Source organism: Formica exsecta, unplaced genomic scaffold, assembly GCF_003651465.1.
Source record: "Formica exsecta isolate Colony F162 unplaced genomic scaffold, ASM365146v1 scaffold227, whole genome shotgun sequence".
In the NCBI taxonomy this organism is placed as follows: Eukaryota; Metazoa; Arthropoda; class Insecta; order Hymenoptera; family Formicidae; genus Formica; species Formica exsecta.
The window spans coordinates 70,040-97,692 of NW_021849565.1; the positions used below are offsets into that span (position 1 = coordinate 70,040).

The window sequence follows — 27,653 nt, forward strand, 5'->3', positions numbered from 1 at the left end:
TTAAGATTTTTTATTTAAATTAATTATTTAATTTAATTTAATTACTAATTTTATTATTTAATTCAATTACCAAAAATTCCGCTTTTGCTATTATGAATGTTCATGTTGACTATGTCAGATCTTTTAAATTCCACAATTTCTTGTTCACATGATGCAGCAAAATTTAATATGTGTGTGTTATTCTGAATTTAAATTAAAATACGCTATGTATGAATAAAAATAATTTATTCTTCCAAACAAAACATATATAGACGTACAAAATTCGAAAAATAATTCATAGGTTACAGTTAACACGTTGGACGTTGGACGATTACATCGTTCTCTTGTTGCAGCATACATATTTCTTTGTTTTGGAAAATTACACGGACAAATTCAACACCTATAATTCGACAATATAAATCAATTCAAAATTTTTCATGGCGGTGACATTCTGATATTATACCAATGTAGAGTTCCGTGCCTCTGTCTCATGACGAAATCGAATCGAATCCACCGTCACTTTCAAGAAATCGACGAGATTCTCGCAAATACGCAGATGTAGATTTCGTGTAAAAATCGGAAATTGTCACTATTTCCATCGTAAGTGTCATATCACTTTATTAACGTCTTGTTAACGATTGATTAGCAAAAAACTCCGCCAGCCCTCGACAAATATGCCAATTCGCTCATCAATGATGGTGTTGTTACCCCCGAAGAAGTTAAGGTACGAAAGTCATACGCATAAAATGTATTTTATATGACTGCTCTTATGCTAAAAATTTCTATCTGTTGTAGGATGTCAAAGATAAATACGAAAAGATTTGTGAAGAAGCGTATAACAACGCTAGACAGGAAACACACATCAAGTACAAGGATTGGTTGGACTCGCCATGGTCCGGTTTCTTCGAAGGAAAGGATTCGTTGAAGGTCTCGCCCACTGGTATCAAAGAAGATACACTCGTATACATTGGCAAAAAATTCTCGTCACCACCGCCAAATGCCGCTGAGTTTGTCATTCACAAAGGTAAACAAAACTAAGTTAGAAAATATGAAATGAGATAACACAAATATTTTCTTTAATCATAATAATAAAAATTACAATATTTTGAAGATATTTTAATCAATTTATTTTGATTCTATAGATTTCGCTTTTCCCATACGATTTTGTCAAGAAGGAGGCTGCAAAGTATCCCAATGCGGAATTGTTGTGGTCTCAGGAGGAGCATAAGAATCAAGGCGCTTGGACCTACGTGCAGCCGAGATTCCATACGGCGCTTAATGGCACGCGAAACGTAATGTAAGTACCGAAATAATAAAACCGACAATAAAATTCCAACTGTGGAATGTATAAGTAAGATATTTTTGTAACTACTTATATATTTGTAGTTTTAAAGAGATTCAAATACAATAGTCCTCATTTGGTTTCAGGAATATGCTATATCCATATGAAAGTCCCGATTTTAAGATTTTAAAAAGTGTAAATATATAAATGAAAAAGGAAACATTTCCTTATTGTTCGTTTTCTTTGAAAGTCAAAATTGCCTTTTCCACATTTTTAATTTTTACTTTTAATTATTTTTTATCCTCATAAAGAAAAAAGAAACGAAATACTAAAAGAAGCTTCCATCAAATTTTAATATAATGTCCCATTTCAACATTCTTGATCATGTTTTTTGCATAAAAATTATACTAAGTAGGTTCAAAAAAATAACGATAAAAGTAATTGCTAAATTCATTACATATTACCAAAAAATATAGCAAAGTTACTTTTTTCGTTATAAACTGATAGAATTCAGTGGCGAGTGAAAGGAATGAAAGTCGTATATTAGTTACGTGGTAAAAGAAATATTTATTAGAGCTCGATACACAGACTAACTCGAGACACACAAGACGCGAAGGACTGACTGAGTTACCAAACGGCACGTACAGAGAGCGCGCACAACAACCATGAACCAAAAATGATATAGAACCAGTGTTGTTAGACGGTCAACGATATTCTTTATCGGAATTTGGTTTTTTCTAAAAATGTTTTAAGTTTTAAAAATATTTTTCGTGGTACAATTTGCGGCATCTAACGATAATAATTCTAATAATTGTATTTTTACTTTTTTATTATTAGGTGAAACATATTGAACAAGTACGCACATAAATTTGGTATTTGTAATATCGGTACTTTCATCTACTAAAATAGAAAATTTATGAGTTTTTAAAATTTCAATAATTTTTTCTGTCTCTCGTTTTGCTATAATGTTTTTAACAATTTGGGTGCACTTAAGTCGGCCCAATGAAACATCTCGTACAATTTCAGGCTCAATAGAAATATCTTTTAATAAAGAGACTAAATGATCAACAGTGTCAAAAGCAATATTATGTTCCGCGAAAAATGATGCTAATTTTATTTCCGCGCGTTTTACTTTGTTATTATGTGGAATAGTATTAACATCGGAAAGGCTTTGATCAGTTTGATTTAAGCTGTTTACTTTTGTCATATGTTTGACCGATTGTGAGTGAGCTACTAAATTTGTTTTACAACACGCAATACTTTTGTTACAAATGCTACAAAAAGCTTTATTCGGCTCGGAATGGGGAGTCAATCATCCTTTAAAAATATTTTCATCTAACCATGAATTTTGAAATACCCGGACTCTTTGTTTTTTAATGGCTCCTTCAGCAACATTTGGATCCATATTGCACAAATTTTATAATTATTGCACAAATTATAATAAATTATTTACTTACATAAAGTATACTTAACCTGTCCTTTGCGATCCCGCCAAAACTGAGATGCTCCGTGGCCCGCGTCCATCACATTACATATATACGTGACTGGAAACGTCATCGTTACGTCACGCAATGTCACGCATGCGCGAAAAAACCTGGCCCGTCTAACAACACTGTATAGAACGTAAACTCTTATAATATACTCAACGTGCAAGTGATATATTGTATATTCTAACATAAACAAAATGTTTTTTTTTACTTTACAAAATTATAAAATATCTCAGATTAATTCTTCTAGAGTTATATTAACCTTTGCTTTATTTACATTTATTCCAATTTACTATTTTATCGAAAAAAAAAATTTTTTATATTCAATTTGCAATTTGGAGAAAAGTGTCATATGTACTCCTTTAAAGGTCAGGGGAGGATTTGCATGAGGATATATTCGCTCATTATAATTTGGACCAATAAAAATCCGGATCAATTATGTGCTAATTTAAGAATGACATATATTTAAAATAATCACAACATATAATATGACAATATATAATTAGATTTTCAATTACATTCCCAGTCCGTACCTGTCCTTGTATTTCTGTATATCTTATCATCTTAAGTCCATTAAGTCATCCATATAAGTGTCACTTTTCAATAAATGAACATTTCTTATTTTAATTAACAATTTAGGATATTTTTGCACTAAAGTTTTAAATTCTGCATTATCTTCAATATCTTCAAAATATAATTTGATAAACTCTGGCATATTGTTCTAAAATTTCTCCAGCATTTAAATACGCTACTGTTAAATGTTCTATAACATTCTTTATTGTTGTATTCAATATTAAAAATTCTTCACATACTAATTTGAGATCTTTTATGTCATATTTTTCAGCAGTTATAAACAGTTCACGTAGTCCTTCTGCATCTGCCTTTATATTTTCAGAAAAGTAAGTTCGTTTTGCAAGAAGGATAATAATTTCTTTAGGGTATTATAACTTATATCAATGATTTCTATTTTATTATCTATAGTTTCTTTGAAATTAGAACGGAACATAGCTTGAAAGACTGTACTATATGAACATAATAAGTCTTTATTTACTTCAAGATGTTTTTCATTTATTACAAATGTAACAAGTGAGTTACATTTTTCAGGAACAACGCTATCTGTTTTTTCTAATTGGGATGGCGTAATTGAAATTGAATGATTTATATAATAGTTATCCCAATTAACAAATATATTAAATTTAAATTGTATGGTTAATATCCCATTTGACAAAATCATTGAATCTCTCGGAATTGATGATTCACATAATAGTTCGTTATTAAAAATCTTGTGCATCGATTTTGATGCTATTATCACATCTTTCTCATCAGTCTTGAAATAAATAGAATATGATGCCATAAAACATTCCCGTGTCTCAATATAAAATTTCATATTATTGTGTCCAATCGATAAATAAAATAAATAATCATTCTCGAATTTGCTCGAATATAATTGGGAGCCAATTTCATAAATATCCCAGAAATTGGTAATAGTCTAGGTGTAACTAAATGATTTGAATTCTGGTTTTGTAACGCAATAATAAATGGCATATTTACCCACTAAGGCCATAATTTCCGTTATCAGTCCTGTAAACAATTCAATTTATTAATAAAACCTCATACATTAAAAAAATAAATCTAAAGGACAGAGCAGTGAAATAAAGGACTGTCCTCTTAAATAAAGGACGTATGGTTACCGTATGTATATACAGGGTTGGGAAGTTACTTGTAACGCCGTTACCGTTAATTTTTTTCGGTAACTGTAACGGTAACGGCGCACAGTGGTGCTGAAGCGGAAAAAATTGATTTTTTAAAGTTTCAATTTTTAATTTAATTTCATCATAAAAATGATGTTTAAAGATCTAATATATTAATACTGAATGATTTTTGTCTTTTAATCTTTCTCTTTATTAATATTTTTAATGGGCAAAGCCGTAAATATTTTTATTATAAAATATATGGTGATAAGTAGTATTGAATTTTGAATCGATAGATCATAATTATATTTATTATAAAAATTTAAATTAACTTTGAATCTTCCTTAGAAAACGAGAAATAAATTCTTATTGATTATATTTTTGCATAAATATTGCTTTATGAATGCTTTTCTTTAAAAAAAAGGGAATGTAAATTGGACGAAGTATTTCCTTGTTACCCAAACCTCTCCAAAATGTGTTTTTTGTCTAGACTGGAAGGTAATCTTTCTAATTTAAAGAAACATCAACATCCAACTGCGCATATTTGCGCCACTGAGAAAAATTCGGATTTTTATTCGGAAATGTTATGCTTGAATGCATCACGTAACTAATATGGCGCACCGTTTGAATCTTTTTAATTTCTTTATAACTCCTTTATTATTTCCTTTAAATATAATATTTTTATTCCTTTAATTACTTCATCTCATATAACATTATTAAAAATAAGTATTGTTATTGCGTGCGCTGTTTATTTTTTAAAGTTTTATATTTAGTTTTTAAGAGTTTGCTATATATATATCGTTTTTTTTTTAAGTTTATGAGATTATTTCACAATGACGACTTTTTCGATTTCTCGTGAACATTTGCCGGAAATAATTCTGACTAATAATTACAATACAGATAAAATAAAAACATTATTAAAAAGTAAATTTGCGAACTTGAAGACAGATCACTTTGTATTTGATTGATTATTGATTGATTGAGAAAGATTTCGTTTTATTACCGATTCATTGAGCTGGTTCGATTAAGTTTATTTATGGATATATATTTATGCATTCAGTATTTGCTGATATATATGTTATAAAAGTTTTATTTAAATACGGATTTTATTTGTATATATTATATATAGTTAAAAAGTAAATTTGCGAACTTGAAGACAGATCACTTCGAAAAAGTGATTGATGATTTTCAAAGACATTTTATATATCAGTTAAAGAAAATATGGCAAAACAGTCAAAAAAAATCTGATAGATTTAAAAAAGAAAATAGAAATTGGTTGAACGGAGTGCTCACAGTACAACTTGAAGAAGTTGACTCTGATCTCCAAAATGAACCTCCAACGAAGAAAAAGATAGGGAGGCCTACAAAATCATTCGAAGAATGTTATGACCGAGCAAAACTACCGATATAAGGTAAAGCACCTTCGTGAAACTTTTCTCATCCAACAATTAAATTTAGCTGCCAATGTATCAGAGACTAATATAACACAAGAATATATTGATACTAATCAAACATTAGCGATGATAACGAATGTAGACTTGAGTAAATATCAATATGAAGTAATCCGAGAAACATTAAAAAGAAACAGTTTCGATATCTTGCCTCCTTATAAGAAAGTTTTAGAGGCTAAAAAGGAATGTTACCCTTAAGAAATAAAAATAACCGAAAAGAAAGCTGAATTAGATCTTCAAAATTTATTAGATCACACCGTTGAGAGAATGTTTAAAAGTTTTGATATAAAAATATCGCCAAAGAGATTGCAAACATCGACAAAGAGGAATTAATTCTAATTTCCAAATGGGGATGTGATGGAGCTTCCGGTCAAAGTGAATTCAAGCAAAAATTTTTGGATGATTCAATAAACGCATCTGATGCATTTATGTACATGGCATCTACAGTACCGATTCAACTAGTTTCGAACGACAATATCATGAAACAGTTTTGGCAAAACTCACGCCCATCAAGTCCAAGACTTTGTAGGCCAATTCAGTTTGAATTCGCCAAAGAAACACCTGAATTGATAAAAAATACTGTGCAACATATATAGAAGAGCAAATTTCAAACTTGTATGAGACAATAGTAAATATACCCGGGCGTACATTCAAAGTAAAATATAACATGTAATGTACAATGATTGATGGAAAAACAGCTCAATCGCTCACTGATACAAAATCATCTTCAATTTGTTACATTTGTAAAGCGACTCCTCGAGAGATGAATGATCTTAATCGAATTCATCAAAAATCTTATGAAGACAATGTTTTAAAACTCGGTTTATCTCCTCTACATGCGCGTATTAAATTCATGGAATGCATTCTTCATATCGCTTATAATCTGTCTTTTAAAAAATGGTCAGCTACAAAAGAAACAAAAATTGAAAAAGAAGAGAACAAAAAGAAAATTCGAAAGAATTTCGATCTCGAACCGGTCTTAGAATAGATATGGTGCGTCAAGGCTGTGGAAATACAAATGATGGCAACACTTCACGCCGTTTTTTTTTCCCAGCCGAAGCTAACAGCAGAAATCACAGGAATAAACGAAGATTTAATTAAGCGTTTCTCAGTAATATTAGAAGTCATTACATGCGGTGCTGCTATTGACCCGAAAAAGTTTGGCATATATTTTTATGATACTGCAAAAATATTTGTTGACTTGTATGGGTGGTATTACGTGCCAGTAACTGTTCACAAGGTTCTTCTTCGTGACGAAAATAATTATTACTGCAGCAGTGCTTCCGATTGGTTTATTATCTGAGGAAGCACAAGAAGCTCGGAACAAAGATTACAAAAAGTATCGAATTTACCATTCAAGGAAAATTAGTCGTTTAACTACAAACGAAGACGTGCTGCATCAATTATTAATCTCATCTGATCCGTTTTTATTCAGTTTGCGAAAAGAACCAGCAAAAAATATGTTGCCATTAAGTGAAAATGCGAAATCTCTTTTCCAAGACGCGAACCTGGAAAACCTGATTAAAAACCTTCTTAAAAAATTATTCTTATTATTTTTGTAATAATAATAATTAAAAATAAGTTAAGAAATTAATAAGAGCCTCAAGTGAAAATCACAACATTAAAAATTCGCGGGCAATTAAGAATGGAAGACTAAGAGCCAGACGCGGATGGTAGTGCGTCAGTTTTATAGAAAAGTTATTTTTTTATGTTATTTTCTATCTTTAATAATTAAAAATTTAATATATTTAATACAAAAATTTAATTAATAAATCATTATCTTTAATTTTTAAAAAGAATTGTATGTAAAGTTATTGTTATATACAAAAAAAACTAACGGGAATTGTAACGACTCGTTATTTTTTGAGTAACGGTAACGGTAACGAGTTACTTTTTAAAATTGGTAACGAGTAACGTTAACGAGTTACTTTTTAGAAAAAAGAACGGTAACGGTAACGAGTTACTTTTATAAAGTAACTTTCCCAACCCTGTGTATATATTAATTCTTTGTCTTAAAATTGTATACGTTTTTAAATTGTATACGTATTTTTTGTTTTTAAAAAAGAGATATTCTATTTTTAGTGACTTACCTTATATATTGATAATGTATATTGATATTGTATATTGTATATTGATTGTAATGATAGTTGTAGTTATTAACTGAAATTATCAAGGATTACTAATGCTAAAAGTTATCTATATAATCGCACGATCCTATCGTTCTATTATATTTTTATATATAAATGGCAAGGAAATTACACAATAATGTACGCTTCCGGTAAAGAGACTCTCTATATATCCTATATTCTCTTTTATATAACTATAAATTGCAAAAGAAAGAAGACAGGAGAAAAAATTACATAATTAATTTATTTAAGAGTAAAAAAATATATTGAAAATAGACCATCGCAGAAGAGTATAAAAGAAAGAAATGCAAGGATTATTTTATTTATATCTTCTTTTTTTAATTACGAAGAGAAAGAGAAACAAGAAGATAAAAAAATAGCCTGAATTGATTCTTACTATGCTGCTGCTTCTGTTTCTTCGCGTCTCTCGAACTGTCCTCGAGAGCTCGTTGAAGATCCCTGTCATCTAAGGATTCGTCGCTGTTCCCGCTTAATCTTGCACATTCAGGTAAATCACCTATAAAATAATTAACAAAATAATGTAAATATTTCTCATTTCAACATTGTTTAGAATCTTAACATCAATTAACATTAAAAACAAATTTTATTAATTATATAAAATAAGAAGAAACAGACCTGCCAAAAATGGAGTTTCAGTGCCCGTAGTACCAATCTTAAAAACATTTTTCTTCAGATCTATGCAACATTGATGTCTCTTGAGCATATCCAAGCCCAGCAACATGTCCATAGGTTGTTCCTAGAGGACGCTGAACGACGTCGTAAGATGATCATTGTCAATTTGTATTTGTACCATGTGTATACGACCGATTATGCGTTGAACTCCGACGCCCTTGGCGACCCCGGCCCATCTCGTGTCCACCAGACGCATAATGTGACATCTCTCGGCACAGGCGGCGGACATAATAGTAGTTTGAGCACCTGGTGTCACAAAAATGTTTTCAATACTATAATATGCAGGATCTCGCGAAATGCTACTTCTGCAATGCTTTCATTGTGCAAACAGTTTTAGAAGTCATCAGATTATATTTAAATTGAAAACAAAATCTTTTTCTCTTGTGTTATTTTCACAGATGAAAATCACATGAGTCGTCAGATCTAAAATTAAACTGTTTTTCTGCATGTCATGCAGAATGCTCTTTTGAAATGTGCATATTTAAAAATAAATATACTACTCAGACGCCGAGATGCAGTGAAACAAAGATGTTTAAAAATAATCTCAACATTTTTCACGCGCCTCTCGAGATACACGCAAAGCATTGACGCATTTCTACTTGCTACTAATAGCTCGAATCAACGGCCAATGATTCACCTGAATCAATAAATGCTTTAACTGGAAATCCGTTGACTTTACAGTTAATATATAACATAACGACGGTGCCAAAGGTCTCCGGATTGTACTCCATTGACGCCTCCATATTCGCCTCGATATTCTTTTGCCTGATCTCTTCAGCGATCAGCCGTTGCGCTTCTGTGTCAAACGGATCCGCGTTCATCATTCTCAGCCGTTGTGCTTGCCGTTCTTCTCGAGCGGCTATCTGCTCACTGAGTACAGTCGAAAATCTATCTATAATATACAATCTATCTATAATATACAAATATTTAGAGCAGAGGTGCAAGATACAATGTTACGCTGTTGTATAACTAAAGCTGAACTTACCGAGATTTCCCGACAGCAAAGCGTCGGCTAATCTGGGATTATTCTGCTTCAACAACGCCAGCTGATCTGGATTAGCCAGGAACATATTTCTTATCAACGCTGGATCGTCCTCGCCGCGAGGATTTTGTATATTCGCGATCGGCTGTGGACGCGTGTTGCTGATCTCGGGAACTCTGATGGAACTGAAGTCCAGTGATGGAATGGCTAGAGCGACGTTTCTTCAAATTTAGTATGTTCATTTTTGCAAGATATTATATGCGCTATGCAAAGTAGCATCATACGGTACGAGGGATAAGACATGAAGTATAGAGAAAGACGATGAAACAAACTTCATGGTGACGTTCAGAGAAAAAGAAAGAGCTGAAGAATGATAAATGCATATATAATTAAGCTAGTCAAAGGCCAAGATTTCAACATCAAAGACCATCGGCTTTTGAGTCACCATCAATTTACAGCCTTTATGTCGACGAAAACAAGATAAACGATAGCTCTGAATCATTGTTACGATACATAAAAGTAAATACTAGATATCCTTGACTGTGTTCGTCCAGACTTATGATAATTTTCAGATTGTTTATTCACGGACCGTCGTTAGAACGATTCTAAGAACGTTGCCCACCTCTGTTGAAGGATTGCAGATCACTGCCGCTTTGATGCATATGCTGTAAGATAACGGCATCGCCGTCACGGATGCCATGGTCGCGCAGAGACTTCTTGTCGTCCATGAGCGGCAGGCTGTTGGACGCGATCACGATCTCGTGGGGCGGCACACCGCTCTCGATCTCGCAGAACGCCTTGAAATTTTCCAGCTCCAATTCCTCGCTCACGTCCAGCCAGAATGAAAACGATGTCGTCGTTACCGTCACCTTCATGCTTGCTCCATGCGATCGCGACGAATTCTGAGAACGAATGAGCGCGATGGGCGTCCGCGTCCGCCACCGCCTCGTGTGTGTGGTCGACGGGAAAGTTTCGGGGAAAATCTCCGCGACGTTTGAGAACGGAGCGAATCGTGACGAAGACGGGATACGAGACAAAGGGAGGACAGCCGAGACCTGACCGAGACGATCGGCACGCGATTCGCGGATCCTCCGGGTGTAAACAAGAGGAACCCTAGCTGAGCAAAAATACCCCCCCCCCCCCCCATTTCATCCTTGTTGTTCACCGAAAGTTAAACAAAGACAGATGATGCTCGCGAGCGTTGCGGTCGTTAAATGGAACGCGCCCAATATAAGTGTAACATTGCGCATAATGACGGCAGTATGATGGGATCATAGACATAGTATATCTAGACCGAGCGTTTGCCTTTATTTAAGGAGTGGGGGTAAAGATACACGTAGAAAAGGACATACTCTGTTTCGTGCCCCTTGCGTTCTCTCTCGCTCGCACAGAGCATAGCGCTCTCTTTCATCATGCTACGTGCGAGCGAGAGAGAACGCAAGGGGCACGAAACAGAGTTAATCTTCAATCTTTAATTTTCAATGCGTAGTCTGATACGGGCTTAAGGTCTGTTCTTTACAGCTGAACTGGCTGCACCAGTTCAAAGCCCATCCTTTTCCTTCCAATGGGGAAAGAAAAAGATAAACTCTGAACCAGTGCAGCCAGTTCAGCTGCAAAGAACAGACCCTTCTTCTTTTTCTTCTTTCTTTTATGGCTGGTTGGGCATTAGTCGCCCATACACCATTGTTTCTTATGGGTTTGTAGAATATAAGTAAAACTCCTCTATGAGAGGAGGGAGTCCAAAAAAAGGTCCAGACAAAGGACATACGCAGCACGCAGAAACACGTCCGAACCCGACACGTTGTCATGTGTTATTCTGAATTTAAATTAGAATACGCTATGTACGAATAAAAATAATTTATTCTTCCAAACAAAACATATATAGACGTACAAAATTCGAAAAATAATTCATAGGTTACAGTTAACACGTTGGACGTTGGACGATTACATCGTTCTCTTGTTGCAGCATACATATTTCTTTGTTTTGGAAAATTACACAGACAAATTCAACATCTATAATTCGACAATATAAATCACTTTGAAATTTTTCATGGCGGTGACATTCTGATATTATACCAATGTAGAGTCCTATCTTACCGAATGTATAGATTTCTATTTTACCAAATGTAGATTAAATATCAAACTCGTACCTGTTTTTGTCGTCAGGTCGCGCTCTCGGATTCGCCTTTCTGGGAATGCTTGTATATTTGAAGAGCGCTTATAAACGGCAATAGCAGCGAGTTGCAAATAGTGGATAGTGTAAGATCGTCGTTGTGTTAACATCAGGTAAGCTTTTCCGTGATGAATTCGACGTTGTCAGGACTCGCATCGCGATGCATCTCGATTCATTAAATTCTCGTTAACGATGCACCGCACGTGATCGTGGCCGATCAGCTGCTTCGTACGATGCATCGTACATCGCGATCGTGCCAGGTTATTACGCTCGATTACGTAAAATCGACCGTGCAAAACCAACAAACGACGAAAATAGTCAGCCGACTTCGCGATATATCTCGGGCCCCCCTGGCATATTCTCTTATCTCAAGAGAAAAAGAAAACGCGATAAATTCCGACGTGCGTCAATTCGTGCGCGCGCGCGCGCTGCTGCCGTGCCTCTGTCATGACGAAATCGAATCGAATCCACCGTCACTTTCAACAAATCGACGAGATTCTCGCAAATACGCAGATGTAGATTTCGTGTAAAAATCGGAAATTGTCACCATTTCCATCGTAAGTGTCATATCACTTTATTAACGTCTTGTTAACGATTGATTAGCAAGTCCGTTCGTTAGAAATTTTCTTTGCCGGTAGATTCTAGCCGCTTAACCAACACGTGAGTCAAATAGCGTTACGTTTTCACGTTGAATATTCGATATACATACATAAGTCTGGTCATTTTAATTGCAATTTTTCTGCAATTCATTTCGATTCCACAACTTCGTAATTTGCAGAGTTTACAATTAAGATCGTAATTAAGTTTCACGACCATTTCTCTCCATTTTTTTTTCCTTTTTGCAAAAAGATATACAAATGCAGCGAGTACACCTCATATATTTTTAGAATTTCAAAGCGTAGAAAAATGTGCGATTAAAGAATGCACTTGGAATGCACGTGCTTTGGATTTTCTTTCTCTCTACACACATACATACATTTATGATTTAAAATAGGCAGGTAGATATATTGAGTTTAACTATAGAAAATGCAGCTAAAAATAAAAAGGTATAAAATTTCTTTTTTTCCAGCCGCATTATAGAGTTCTATGTGTATTCTCTTTTTATACTCTTTTCATTTCAAGCGCGGAAAATGTATCGCGATACAATTGACAGAAATGGACGTAGAATAATTGCGGATCGGTTGTGTAATCCACGCGATAATCTCCGACGATATATGTGTACTGTAGCCGCCTTGCCTGTCATCCCGGCATGTGACATTCAAGTAACGGCACGACGTGTCGCATTTTCAGTGTACATAGGTATCTCGCTGCATTTCGCTATATATGACGTAGCGAGCAGCAATCAGGTCTTCTCCCACCCACCTCCATGCGATCTCGCGTCTCGCGGAGGTTTCCTACGAAGGAGACTGGGGAAGTCCGCAATTTTGTCCGGTAGGATCACATGTGTGTAAATGAGGCCGAGCGATCGAAACGTTTCGGAGAAATCGTTTTATTGTATATTAGTGAGATTACAAGTATGTGTTAACTCGTGTTAATTCGTTAATTATCCACATTTTTCTACACACTGGGTATTTAGAAGATTTTAGAGCTAATCAAGGTAAAATGTGACATTCTGCATTTCTTGCAACAGTGCAATCAAGGTTGAATGTTTTGTAATGATATGATTTTTGCCATCGTTATGGAAAAAGAGTGATATAATTAAATCGTTAAGTTATAATAAAATTTTTATTATTCAAGACTTTATTTTGACATAAATGAAAGCGTTGTATTAGAATTTTCTTTGATTTCTCTTATTATTTGTCTTAATATTGTTGGAATCTTGTAATTTGATCTCCAGAATTTTAAGACAGATATTTTCTATAGATTGTGTCTGTGTCACTGTTTAATCATTTCATTGCAATATTAAATAAAAATGATTAATAATTGAAAGTTTGACAGCTAGTAATAAATATTCCAATGTCGCAATTATCTTGACTGACACTGTTATTAAGTATTGTTATCAAGTTTTGGCATGCTTTATTATTTTGAACTGTCAGAATGCCTATAAATATTTAGTACAACCATTTAAATGTCAGTCTGGACATCTGTTGATATTAAAAATATAGAGAGTATAATTCTCCTCTAAAAAATTACTGCTTTTTTTGCTAAGAGACTAGCGCAATATTTCAAAGATTTTTATCATCTTAGAGATTATGAATATACATGTGCCTGGCAAATAGAATGACATCTGTCATGGCTTATCAGGATTTCAATAGCCCGTGATAATGTAAAACTTCGATTACTTTATCTATTTATTACGCTTTTTAGCCTTTGCATTGTTTTTTTTATTGTTGGAAAAATACTTCAGATAGTATTTTGTGAATCACTAAGAACATTGATTACTGTGAGAATCGTTTAATGTAATATACAAATTTCTCATATTTACATAAAATATGTACAGAATACATATTCTCAATAAGATATTTAAATTCCTTGCAACTTTCTATGTCTGATGTTTATCGCTTATTTTTTCTAGAACCATGTTACACAATCTGGTAACTGGCCAGTTTTTAAAAATAGAACTCTCTTCAACGTCTCAATATTTATAGTACAGGTATTAAAACGTAGTTAGATATAAAAAATGTTTTTGCCGGTATAAACAAATAAATATAAATATCAACTGTTGCATATGTCGATAATATAACTGTGACTCATCCGCATTTAATTTTAGACGGTGATATTTTACTTTTATGCGGGAAATATACAATAATAACGCGTCATCTTTATTTAATCATACGCGAATATTAATCGGTTCATCATCGTTTTTCAAATTTGACATAATATTACATTTTATGATGAATTGTTATCTTTATATGTCGAAAACGAAGTGCACATAATGAATTCTGTAAACATAGCTATAAATTGGCCGAGTCTTTATTTGGCTCATGCATAATACACATGTATATATGTATATGATTGTCTAACATATAAGTATACTTAGATACACATATATCAATCGTTATTTACACAATTGCAAAATGTATCTTATCCACATTTCTCAGTAATCAATGAATATGGCATGCACAAAGTCTAGAACTTAAGTGATGCAACGAAAATGATAAGGAAATACAATATAGCAAATAAAGTCAGATAAATCAGATTCTGATCGTGCTTGTAAGATTGACTTAACATACAACAGCACTACACTTATCTTAAGTCTGTACTCTTATTAATATCTTATGATTGACTAAAGCTTTTGAAATGTTTAATCTAAACGCAGGTGCGATCTTCAGCCAATAGACAACTGTTTATATTTAACCACTTTTTAGGCATTTAAATGACCCGTAAAATATTGAAATACATCTTATCTCTGATTACATTTACGCAGTTTCATTAGCTTATCTATATCTCTTCCTTATGTCAAGCGAATAAAATTTTATCATGTTGTATATATTTCAGGCGAAAATGTACAAGGCAAGGACGGTATTTAGTACGCTGGTAAGCGAATAAAATTTTATCATGTATATATTTCAGGCGAAAATGTACAAGGCAAGGACGGTATTTAGTACGCTGGCCCCGTTGGCGCCGCGAATATGCGGGCCCGAAAGATACGCGTCCTGGGTGGTCCGCAGTCATCCGTTGACCAGGACCAGCCAGGTGATCTTTGTTCAGTGTACTGAAATTGCGACCGACTCCACGCTCAAGTGTAACAATCGTGTAACAACGGAACCCTTCCTAAATGGTAGTTCGAGCTCCTACGTGGAGGGGATGTACAACGCGTGGCTGCAAGATCCGCGGAGCGTGCATGTAGTGAGTAAATTCGAATATATTGTTGTATAGATTTTTCTGTGAAAAGACTTTCCTCAAATTTATTTTATCTTTATTTATTCCTAGTCATGGGATTCCTTCTTTCGAAACAGCACCGCTGGAGCTCCACCAGGGCTAGCGTATCAGGCACCACCATCCCTCGCTCCATGTTACAACCAAGTACCGCTCGGAACTTTATTGCCCTTTGGTGGCGGGCCACAACTCGGCCAAACGCCCGTCAGCGAAAAAATTATTGACGATCATCTAGCGGTGCAAGCTATTATTCGTTCTTATCAGGTATGACGTCAAACTTTTGTTTATTCTACTTTCAGTAACTAAATTGATTGTGTTGCACTTGCAAATAAAATATTCCATATATGACATCCTATTTATTCTGTGCAATTCCGTGATAGATATGTCAGTGAAATAATAATCTTTAGTCATTGCCAATTTTATTATTTTGTTTGCAAGAGATGCGACACTTTCTCTTCAGCTATCATAATTCATCACATAATTCACTTGTGTAACAAAATGATTTATAAATTAATGCATTAAATGCATGACAACAAAAAATATTGTTTTTACTTATGACAATACTTGTCATATGGATATTGTAACAATACTCTCAGAATTGTTAATATATTTTCTGCTCCTATATTTTCATCTAAAAACAATCATAATATTCTTTTAGTTTCTAATGTTTAATTTTTAACAAGTTTAATAAATTAAAAGGGAGATACCGGGAGCCTGAAAGTCTGCTTCTAAATTATAATAAATTAAACCATTATAAATATATACAAATACAATATATATTTTTTTAAATATAATAAAGAAGTTTTTTATAAATTCAGCTTTGTAATTTTTTTAAACGAAAACTGTTATATATTTTTACTAAATCAGTTTTCGTAATTTATTTATACATTACAGAAATGACTATGGCATGCATTAATGTGTATCGTACACAATATATTTGTATGCATGTGAAATACACTGAACAAAATATGTCAATGTTTGTGTCTCAGTTTCATTTAAATGTATTAGAATATGTAATAGAAAAACAAACTATGTAGACTTTATATATAAGTTTTATGTATAGTCCAAATAAATATTAATATGAACCTGGGACATGAGATATTATGTACAATTGATGTTTATTATTAGGGGCTATCATGTTTCCAAATTTTCGAATATTTGTGATTATCTCATATGGTCTACATCAACACATGATTATATGATAAATAAGAATATATTGCATAATAGCCTCATTTTGTATAATTACTAGTTGTTCACTTGTTCTTCAATCTTAAGCATGTCTTGCATCTTTACAGTTTTTCCCAACTTGAATGGGGATCTTTCAAATTATGATCTTGACTTATTACTCTCTCTGAATAGAGATTAGATATTTTTATCGAAAAAGAAACAGCAGCATGCTATTTCTAATTGATTAATTAAAGCTATAATAATTATTTGATAAGGATTACAATAATGATTGCAATTTGTTTATCATACCTTTTACATGAAAATGTAAAAAGTTAACTTTCTTTCCTGCAAACATTGTTACAATATATATAATTTCTTGATATATGATATTCTATAAAAATCTGCTATAAAACACGTAAATTTATATATATATATATGGAATGTCTGTCAATTTTTTCCATTGTATCTAGCCGCTATATTGCTTTTTTTCTCTCATAACTATGTATGGTGCAGTTGTAAAAATAGATATGGTTATATAAATGTGAGGTTTTTTTTTGGGATTATTCGTTGGCGTGTAGGCCCGAGGTCACTTAGTTGCCGATCTGGACCCACTGGGCATTATGCAAACAGACTTGATACACACGCATTATGCAGCTCGCAAGGGGTCACCAGAACAAGTGCTGCGTCAATACATGCTTGGTAAGGCTTTTCTTCTAGAGGATTTTTCACGGGCTTTTTTTTTATGATATATGTATAAACATGCGTTTTTTCTCTCCATATGCTACGAAGCTATATGAAAATCGCGCATTGTACTCATTTCGAATATTATGTTGTATAAATGCATATACCAATTACAGATTATTTTATTTGTGTTTTCTGTGCAATTTCATTCATCGAGACATCTTTTCTCAATTTGCACATTCAATGGTATTATTATTTCATATAAGCATTTTTACATATTAACAGACTTTATTTTTATTTGACAAAAAGAATATTCCTACTTATGTTCTCATAAATTTTTCATTCGCGTAAAATCTTTAATTTTATAAATAATAATTTTAAAAATCGTTTATAATCTTATTTATGTCATAGTATGCATATTAAATGACACAATTTTAAAGCGCAATGATTATTCATATGGTATATGAAACGCATTTTAAGATATTTAAGTAAAATCGATTAAGTCGAGTAAGAAACAGCAATCCATTATTTTATATATCTATAATAATATATTCCTAAATTTTTGTTATTTTCTAATGTTGAGATTATTCTACAATTAGATTATTCTCAACGATATAACTGGGAGAGAGTTATATAAAAGTAAATGTTAGATATATTGTGCAAAAGGAAGGTGTTTAAAAAACTCGACGACGCATTTATATATACACTGATACTGAAAATGTTTTCATAAACATTACATTCGTTTTAGTAAACATAGAAACGATATACACCATCTCTTTACAATAACTGATAATTGAATCAGCTTTGTTCACAATTTGAAGGTTTGTGCATATGTAGACGTGAAACTATTGAATATATTGACATATTATAGTTCAACATTATGCATTTATTGCATTTATAATAACAGAGTAAAAATTGATAAATATGTACATTGATCAGTATGCAAGTCAGAGGTAAGAATTAATTTCCATCAACTTTGTGCATGTATAATTTGTATGCATTATTATATGTATTGCTTTTGAACACTTTTGTACACATTTATCATCCAGCATGCCTGTGTCTTTCCAAAATTTGTATACTAACTGTTATATTATTTTTCTTTATGCGAATTGCATTAAATAAGGGGAGTTTTGAGCAGACACTTTCATTGTTGTTCCTTTATCTCATAACATAAAATAATATTGTGAAATATTAATAGAAAAACTAAAAGGAGCAGATAACACATTTACAAAATGGAAATAAAATTAAAATATTTTATAGCTCGATATATTAATACACATATTGAATGTTAATTACTGTGACATTATGTTTTTATTAGAAAGCATAACAACAGCTTGTGTGCATTGAACATACTGTCTTTGCTGTGATGTACCTAAGAATATTTTTTGAAGAAAATGGAACACACATCAAACACAGTAATTTATATCTTAATTGAATATATTAAATTACACGCACAATCAAAAATAAATTATTTGGTTCGCATGAATGTGACATTAAATTGACAGATTCGTGGCCATCATATCGCTAAATTGGATCCACTCGGCATCAACAGCGCTGATCTTGATGATAGGCATCCGCAAGAATTACTCTATACCCATTATTCATTCGGTAAGCCTAAATGCACGTGACTCTGTACGTAAATAGAAAAGAGTAAAATGTAAAAAAAAATGATTCTTGTACGAAAACGCGTCTTTTGATGCATTCGAAGGCTACTAATTATAATTTGATTTTAATATTACAATTTGATAATAACTCAATTGTAACTTTTTATCTTTAAGCATATTTTTGATTAATTATCCAATTTACAGATTGCATAAAATTGTGCGTAACTTCTTCTCACGTTTAATTTAAATATAAATAAGAATGAACATTTTATTCTCTTTAAAGTAGTTTATATACACAAAATATTTATAAAACTTCACTCTGTGTTATTAATTCACTATGTATTTATTTTGTCGATTAGTTCTATTGGTAGAATTCAACATATTTCAATATCTTATTATTATAGCGCTTTTTTAAATAATTTACTTATTTTTTATTCTCACATCCTGCGAACATGACTATTCTCTTAATTATATCAATATTAAATAGAGATGTGAAAGATGAAATGTGCAACATATTTAATTGTTAACATAATCAGAAAGATTCTTGATTCAGGTATAGTGACAAATTTATTCTTCAATTCGTCTTATCGAGCAAATGTAAACTGAATACATGTTAAGAAGAAAGTTCTTAGATGATCAGTATTTGATACAATTGTTGAGTTTGAGTATAATGTCCACAGGGAAGAGACCACGTACTACTTTCTCACAGGAATTGCAATACCGAGTAGCTGTTCTAATGAAAAGTATGTAATAATCGTTGCTCAAACCAAGGAAAGCCTAAAGTAAAGCTGTTTTCCTCGCGCTAGGATATTTTGGGTGGTGCTGGTTTATTTCATCTTTTCTTTGGGACTGAATTTTCGATCAAAAGCCTCTATAAAGATTAGGTTCTTTAGTACTTTATCTATACTATGTAAATATATTTGCACACAAGAGGTATTATTAGCTCAAGCATTTCCTGTAGAGGAAATGGAGGAGGGACATGTGGATATCTCGATAGTACAAATATTTTAATACAATAGACACATTTGATATCCATTTTTTATATAAAACTTAGCTATATAAAAACTAATTTTGTTCCTCTTTTACTTCTGAATGTCTTGTTCTGCTGCCAAATTGAAGTTGCGTATATTATTTCTGACAATATTCTAATATATGTATCTTTTCCTTCTATTTTGTGTATCCCTCTCACTGCACTTTATATTATGTTCTTTATTTACAGTATATTTTATATTACGCTATTCTGTTTTGTTTTAATTTTTGATGGTGATTTAAATTATTGATGCTTTATTTGAGCTTACAACTTTTCGTTCTTAATAGAGAACTTTATTTTCCCTTTAAGTTTAGCATTTGTTTGCACTGTCACGCGTATTATGATATATTCATATATTGTGATCTCAACACATAATACACTTACATTATCTCTGAAAAATATAATGCATGTTTTTATGTTAGCAAATATTTCACATTGTGTGAATATCAGATTTGTATCGTTCTTAAAGAAAGAAATTACGAATATATAATATATATGCGCGACATATATATTTTAAATATAATTTATTAAATTGAAATTTTTTTTTGGGGGGGTGGGGTGAATATTAAATTGTACCCAAGAGATAATTGAGATTGAAAGTAAAATCTTGGAGTGTTTAAAAGACACATTTTCAGTATCAGTTTTAAACAAAACAAGTAAGAAAAAAGTACACTTAACACTTTCCAACAATTTCCTATACATACAATTACATTTTTTATTTATTCATACTAAGCGACCTACCTATTTTATATAATTAAGTATGCGAGAAAAATAAATGCTACAGTTACAAATATTGTTGAAATCGTTATAACTTGCTCAAATGCACAGTGTATTTAAATGTGCAGAAATATCTGACAATGAGTGTAATATATTTATGAACTGCAACATTTATAAACATAACTCTCAATTGTTGATGCTGCGCTTTGGAATAATGTAAAATGCGCGTGTTTTTTATTTGCACATGCTTGAAACAGAGGAGTCTGACATGGATCGCGTTTTCAAATTGCCATCGACCACGTTTATCGGTGGCAAGGATAAATCGTTGCCGCTACGAGAGATCCTAAAGCGGCTCGAGGCCGCTTACTGCGGTCACATCGGCGTCGAATTCATGTTCATCAACTCTTTGGAACAATGCAACTGGATTAGGCAGAAGATGGAAACACCCGGAGTCATGGAAGTGACGAACGATGAGAAAAGACTCATTTTAGCAAGATTGACGCGCGCAACCGGGTAATAACAGCGGTGTCAATCGAGTACCAGATTCATGCCAATTCTGCTAAAGTCACAAATTTTTTGTTTTCTATTTATCATATTTTATTTTTTCATGTATATAATATCATTTAATTCATATATTCTATAAAAGACATTTTTCTCAAGATATATTTTTTGTTTAAACATGAAATTCAGGTTTTTAATTTTTCATCTCTTTAATTATCTAAGAAGTATGTCTAGTAAGCGTCTTATCTGAATCGCAGATTTGAAGCGTTCTTGGCGCGCAAATGGTCCTCGGAGAAGAGATTCGGCCTGGAGGGTTGTGAAATTTTGATTCCAGCTATGAAACAAGTGATCGACAAGTCCACGGAATTGGGAGTCGAGTCGATTGTCATGGGTATGCCTCATCGTGGTCGTCTCAATGTTCTCGCTAATGTTTGTCGCAAGCCATTGAGCCAAATATTTACACAATTTGCTGCTCTCGAAGCCGCCGATGATGTAAGCATTAAAACCAACGATGTTTCTTAGCTGTGTAATAGATAGTGTATTCCGCTAACGCATTCTTAGTCTGCGCGATTCTTTGCGACTCCTACTAACGATGAAATGATTTTTAGGGTTCCGGTGATGTGAAATATCACTTGGGTACATACATCGAGCGTCTGAATCGTGTAACGAATAAGAACATTCGTCTCGCTGTGGTTGCGAATCCATCGCACTTGGAGGCTGTAGATCCAGTGGTTCAAGGCAAAACGCGCGCCGAGCAATTCTACCGTGGCGATGGTGAAGGCAAAAAAGTAAATAGTTATTATATAAATCAAGTTTCTACATACAAAAAGATTTTTATAAAAAAGTACAAACGCAGGCTGAAAAATGCGTTTTTCTTTTTTTTCAAAAAAATTACATTATATAATTAGATATCAGTAAGTGGATCTAAATTTAAAAAATTTGTCATCTTATGAGATTTAAACCAATTAAATTATTAATAAAATAAAAATCTAATTATATAAAATAAATAAAACATTATTAATTGGATATCTAATTATATGGCCCAATTTTACAATTTTATTGGATAAAAAATCATTTTGACGAGTATAATAATATTTTATGTATGTTCCAGGTTATGTCTATTCTTCTTCATGGAGATGCAGCGTTCTGCGGTCAGGGAATTGTCTTCGAGACAATGCATCTATCCGACCTGCCTGATTACACCACTCATGGTACTATACACATTGTCGTGAATAATCAAATTGGATTCACCACGGATCCAAGGCATTCGCGATCATCTCCGTATTGTACTGGTTGGTATTTACGAAGTTTTAGTTTTATTTTTTAATTACAAACTAGCATAAACAAACTTATATGTGTTTTTTTTGTTATCAGACGTAGCGCGAGTGGTGAACGCGCCCATCTTCCACGTGAACTCTGATGATCCGGAGGCTGTAATGCATGTATGCAAGGTAGCGGCGGAATGGAGAGCCACCTTCCACAAGGATGTTGTAATCGACTTGGTATCCTATAGACGTAACGGCCACAACGAAATCGACGAACCGATGTTCACACAGCCTCTGATGTACCGCAAGATCAAGAAAACTCCGCCAGCCCTCGACAAATATGCCAATTCGCTCATCAATGATGGTGTTGTTACCCCTGAGGAAGTTAAGGTACGAAAGTCATACGCATAAAATGTATTTTATATGACTGCTCTTATGCTAAAAATTTCTATCTGTTGTAGGATGTCAAAGATAAATACGAAAAGATTTGTGAAGAAGCGTATAACAACGCTAGACAGGAAACACACATCAAGTACAAGGATTGGTTGGACTCGCCATGGTCCGGTTTCTTTGAAGGAAAGGATCCGTTGAAGGTCTCACCCACTGGTATCAAAGAAGATACACTCGTACACATTGGCAAAAAATTCTCGTCACCACCGCCAAATGCCGCTGAGTTTGTCATTCACAAAGGTAAACAAAACTAAGTTAGAAAATATGAAATGAGATAACAAGAGATATTGGAAAAAAGAAATAAATTAAAATTATATGAACGTATACAGAAAGATGTATATAAAAATACGTTTAAGCAAAAATTATATTTAAATATAATAAAAAAATATGGTTATTTAATTTGAAGTTAATACTTTTTACAGGTATCGAGCGTATTTTGAAGGCTCGCATGGAAATGATCGAGGCTAGAACTGTCGATTGGGCTCTCGGCGAAGCTATGGCTTTCGGATCTCTCCTCAAAGAAGGTATTCACGTCCGTTTGTCAGGTCAGGATGTGGAGAGGGGCACATTCTCGCATAGGCATAACGTGCTACATCATCAGACTGTCGACAAGGCTACTTACAGGCCGCTTTGCTATCTGTATCCCGATCAGGCACCTTACACAGTGTGCAACAGCTCTTTATCCGAATTCGGCGTTCTTGGTAAGACTGCAGACTTTTATTTGACGCAATTATTGCACTATAATTTTGATTCGTATATTAAAGAAACTTTATCGTAATCATAGGATTTGAGTTGGGCTATTCTATGACAAATCCTAATGCATTGGTATGCTGGGAAGCTCAATTCGGAGATTTCAATAATACGGCGCAATGTATAATCGATCAATTTATCAGCAGCGGTCAAGCCAAATGGGTTAGGCAATCTGGTTTGGTCATGTTGCAACCTCATGGTCTCGAAGGAATGGTAAATAAACGAAATCAAACTTGTGAATAAACTTGAATTGTTTTCATAATTTGTCAATTTTATTTTGCTTTTTTTGCTACCATAGGGTCCCGAGCACTCCAGTGCTCGTCTGGAGCGTTTTCTTCAAATGTCCGCCGATGATCTGGATTACTTCCCGCCTGAAAGCGAAGAGTTCGCCGTGCGTCAGTTGCACGACAGCAATTGGATCGTTGCCAATTGCAGCACGCCGGCTAATTACTTCCACATCCTGAAACGGCAAATCGCGCTGCCATTTAGAAAACCGTTGATCATAATGACACCAAAGTCGCTACTTTGTCATCCGGAAGCCAAATCTAGTTTTGACTTGATGTTAGAAGACACGCAGTTCCTTAGAGTGATACCGGAGGAGGGTACGGCAGCACAGAATCCCAATAACGTTAAGAAGCTACTGTTCTGTTCTGGAAAGGTTTATTACGATCTGAAGAAAGCTCGCGCTGAACGGCAATTAGACGACAAAATCGCGATCGCCAGGATGGAACAGGTCAGTCGTTTATTTTTGGAATAAATTCAAAAAAATCAAATATTTTCTTTAATCGTAATAATAAAAATTACAATATTTTAAAGATATTTTAATCAATTTATTTTGATTCTATAGATTTCGCCCTTCCCATACGATCTCGTCAAGAAGGAGGCTGCAAAGTATCCCAATGCGGAATTGTTGTGGTCTCAGGAGGAGCATAAGAATCAAGGCGCTTGGACCTACGTGCAGCCGAGATTCCATACGGCGCTTAATGGCACGCGAAACGTAATGTAAGTACCGAAATAATAAAACCGACAATAAAATTCCAACTGTGGAATGTATAAGTAAGATGTATGTGTGTGAATGCACTTACATGTTCACTACGTGTTATACTATGTTGCGTTTCTTTTTTTTCCTTGTATCTTGTATCTTGTTCACACGGCCCACGTTTTATTTTATCGCGATGTATCAAAATTTTATATTAAAAATTTCAAATTTTATTATACATATTCGAAGTATTATGCGTATATGTGTCTTTCTTTCGCAATAAGTTATTATATATTATACAGGCAAACTTCTATTTTTTTCGTTTCTATCTATTTCACGAAAATAAAATAAAGAATCTGGGCCGTGTGTTACAGTGGTACATCAGAAACGAGTGAAAGTGATCGAGGATGGTTAGCTGATTTATTTTCATCAAACAAACCGACAAAACCCGCAATTGTGTCAGAGCAATCAACGGAACCTACTGAACCAAAGCAGAGAATAGTAAGGTAACATCAACGAAACAATGAAAAATTATGATTGTTTTCATATATAACAAAAAACTGATTCTGAATAGTTTCCACGTGTTTGGAAAATGTAATCCATATACAAAATTATTTTACTTCATATCTTAAAAATATTATGTTTATATTAAAAATATATAATTTAAATAATTTAAAAGATAATTAATATGTAATTATATTAATCATATAAGTGTGTATAATTAATTATGGTAATATTTAATTGAGTTTCTCAAAGATCAGAAGTAATTCTTGCATCAGTAGGGATCGTTGACTTAATATTATTGTTAATAGTTATAAATCGCTTTTTAAAAGTATGTATTGTACATAAGAAATGACACTGTATATGAAAATATTAATGTTTTAGCTATGCAGGACGTCCTACAGCAGCGTCACCCGCAACTGGCAGCAAAATGCAACATCTCAAGGAACTTAAGCAACTACTTGACGACTCTCTCAGTTTTTAATGATCCTTTTTAGCGTTACATGTAGAAAACTGAAGATTTATTTATTTTTCTCATATCTTAATGCATCAATTACGATATTGTTGTGTCCTGCTCGTCGCATAACATACGACAGAGATTATACCGTAGTCATTTAAACAATTTCTTCGTAATGGTGTCTCTTACATTTAAGTTTGCACACGCGCACAAATGTATCGCGTTCGTTTGTCCAAAATGCAATTTGTTTTTCTGTCATCGACTTGCATAATATATGGACAGTATAAACTTAACTAAGTTAAGTATGATAGCCTTCAGTTACTACTATCCAATTTAATTGATTGTTAGTGTACATTAGGGATTTTTTAGCTATTTATACTACTGATTTGCAATGAGCAACTCATCTGTATATGCATTTCTTTCTCTTATTTATGTTTATATTAAAGTTTGTACACTTTTTTCTTAATAGAAAACTCGATTGTACATGTAAGTTTGGAAAATATGCTTGATGCGCGTGATTGGAATCGGTAGAACTTTTATATATCTTAGTTAATTTTACAGATATATCTGTAAAAATATTTCTCAGTGAAACACTTGCTAGTCGATTGATCTATAATCTATGTGAACATGAAACATTTGTGCGCCAGTCATTTTCTGTATTTCACTTTATTTGTATTTTATTTCGAATTAATCTTTTGTGAAATCGATAAGATAACAGGAAAAGTATTATTAATTTATATAATGTTACGCAGTGCGTACATTTTAATGTATAGCAATTATTCTGAAGTACACTTCGGAGAGAAAACTGTCCATGGTAAAGGGTTACGAGCAGACACATGGCAATTTTTTTTCTTTTAATAATTTATGCCATGAGATGGTTGCCAATTACTTTAACTTTTTATTAACTTTACTGTATTCTTATAAAAAGTTAAATAATTGGCGGTTTAGCAGCGCATTTTCTATGCAGACGTATGACGTAGCACTAGCACATTCTCGAATTGTATATCTCGCAGCTTCGATTGCACTAACGCGACATTAAACTGAAAGTATTAATTGAAAAGTATTTCAATTATTGTTGGTTTAAGCTTAAAAAATATGTCATCCGTAGCCTCTAGTGCTACCCCATGGACAGTATCGACGAATACTTCAACTCAGTAAAGAGTGTTGAGAGTAGAAGACAAATTAGTAATACTTAATAGCACATCTAGGGATTAATTTTAATAATAATAATTTAGCCGGGGCATCCGTGGCTCGTATGGTCCGCTGTGCGAAGATATGCATATGCACGGTATTTATATTCTTCTATCTGTACTATTTAAAGATGAGACACGGAGAAATCTTAAGAAGTAACACTATACACTTTATTAATTGGAAGAAAGTATTGTATATATCATAATATTTGGTTTATATGCGCAGCAGATGAATCAATCTTATTTTGCTTGATGCATATGAAACGATAGTTATGTGATATCTCACAATTTAGTACGATATTATTTAGACAACCCAATGAAAGCTGCAGTATCTACAGTTATACTTGTTCCTACTCATTGTATCATATGTGTTTATAACGATAATACGAGAACACACATGGCTGAATGTTAAACAGATTTCCCTCAAGTAAGTATCTGACACTTAAAAAAAAAAAAATTTGGTTTAACGAAAACCGTTGATATTACTCTCGATATTGTAGCATCTTATTGCTGATTGAATTAAATTGTCTCACGTATCTGATGCGTATATTTCTCCCTTCGTAATACTTACAATTTGCAGATATACATGTAACAATTCATTGAAAAATAATTAGAAGAAAATATATAATTATTTCTCTTTTATTGCATGTTTTTTCGTGATATGTGAGATCGATAATA

General features: G+C 33.1%; 3 protein-coding genes and 1 long non-coding RNA gene across 12 annotated transcripts in view; 2 read left to right on the forward strand and 2 right to left on the reverse strand.

Annotated features, from left to right (window-relative positions):
* LOC115235562 overlaps nucleotides 1–11,952 on the reverse strand; it is a 16,041-nt gene extending 4,089 nt beyond the window's left edge. For both annotated transcript variants that reach the window (XM_029807441.1, XM_029807440.1), the window contains exons 1-2: nucleotides 11,842–11,952; nucleotides 71–379 (exon numbers count right to left, since the gene is read on the reverse strand). The gene's annotated coding sequence lies outside the window, so the exon portion shown is untranslated. The remainder of the gene's footprint in view (nucleotides 1–70; nucleotides 380–11,841) is intronic.
* On the forward strand, nucleotides 1,126–1,578 carry LOC115235568. Its single transcript, XR_003884050.1, has 2 exons — nucleotides 1,126–1,276; nucleotides 1,408–1,578. It is a non-coding gene; the product is annotated as an uncharacterized LOC115235568 (long non-coding RNA).
* Nucleotides 1,994–10,802, reverse strand: LOC115235563 (protein DDI1 homolog 2). The gene is given in 7 exon segments (XM_029807442.1): nucleotides 1,994–2,873; nucleotides 4,300–4,329; nucleotides 8,414–8,533; nucleotides 8,653–8,955; nucleotides 9,347–9,601; nucleotides 9,695–9,898; nucleotides 10,314–10,802. Coding segments are annotated over 7 exon segments (1,203 nt in total). The 5' UTR covers nucleotides 10,567–10,802; the 3' UTR covers nucleotides 1,994–2,835.
* On the forward strand, nucleotides 11,875–27,511 carry LOC115235559 (2-oxoglutarate dehydrogenase, mitochondrial). Of its 8 annotated transcripts, none has more exons than XM_029807429.1 (16): nucleotides 11,875–11,977; nucleotides 15,378–15,653; nucleotides 15,738–15,947; nucleotides 17,429–17,549; nucleotides 21,140–21,395; nucleotides 21,641–21,875; nucleotides 21,992–22,171; nucleotides 22,495–22,675; nucleotides 22,758–23,038; nucleotides 23,110–23,338; nucleotides 23,521–23,799; nucleotides 23,883–24,061; nucleotides 24,147–24,581; nucleotides 24,696–24,850; nucleotides 25,202–25,333; nucleotides 25,713–25,812. In XM_029807429.1, exons 2-16 carry the CDS (start codon nucleotides 15,384–15,386, stop codon nucleotides 25,810–25,812), a joined length of 3,243 nt encoding a protein of 1,080 aa, XP_029663289.1. In that variant the 5' UTR covers nucleotides 11,875–11,977; nucleotides 15,378–15,383. The 8 variants fall into 8 exon arrangements, with proteins under 8 accessions (XP_029663289.1, XP_029663292.1, XP_029663291.1 ...); XM_029807432.1 differs by lacking the exon at nucleotides 17,429–17,549 and adding an exon at nucleotides 19,037–19,139; XM_029807431.1 differs by lacking the exon at nucleotides 11,875–11,977 and adding an exon at nucleotides 12,399–12,421.
* Nucleotides 27,512–27,653: the final 142 nt, after the last annotated feature.

Bases quoted from the DNA above. Each gene is read 5' to 3' on its own strand.
- LOC115235559 (XM_029807429.1), top strand. From the start codon at position 15,384: ATGTACAAGGCAAGGACGGTATTTAGTACGCTGGCCCCGTTGGCGCCG. The intron at 21,396-21,640 runs GTAATAACAGCG...TCTGAATCGCAG, and splicing joins AGATTGACGCGCGCAACCGG to ATTTGAAGCGTTCTTGGCGC. The intron at 23,039-23,109 runs GTACGAAAGTCA...TATCTGTTGTAG, and splicing joins TTACCCCTGAGGAAGTTAAG to GATGTCAAAGATAAATACGA.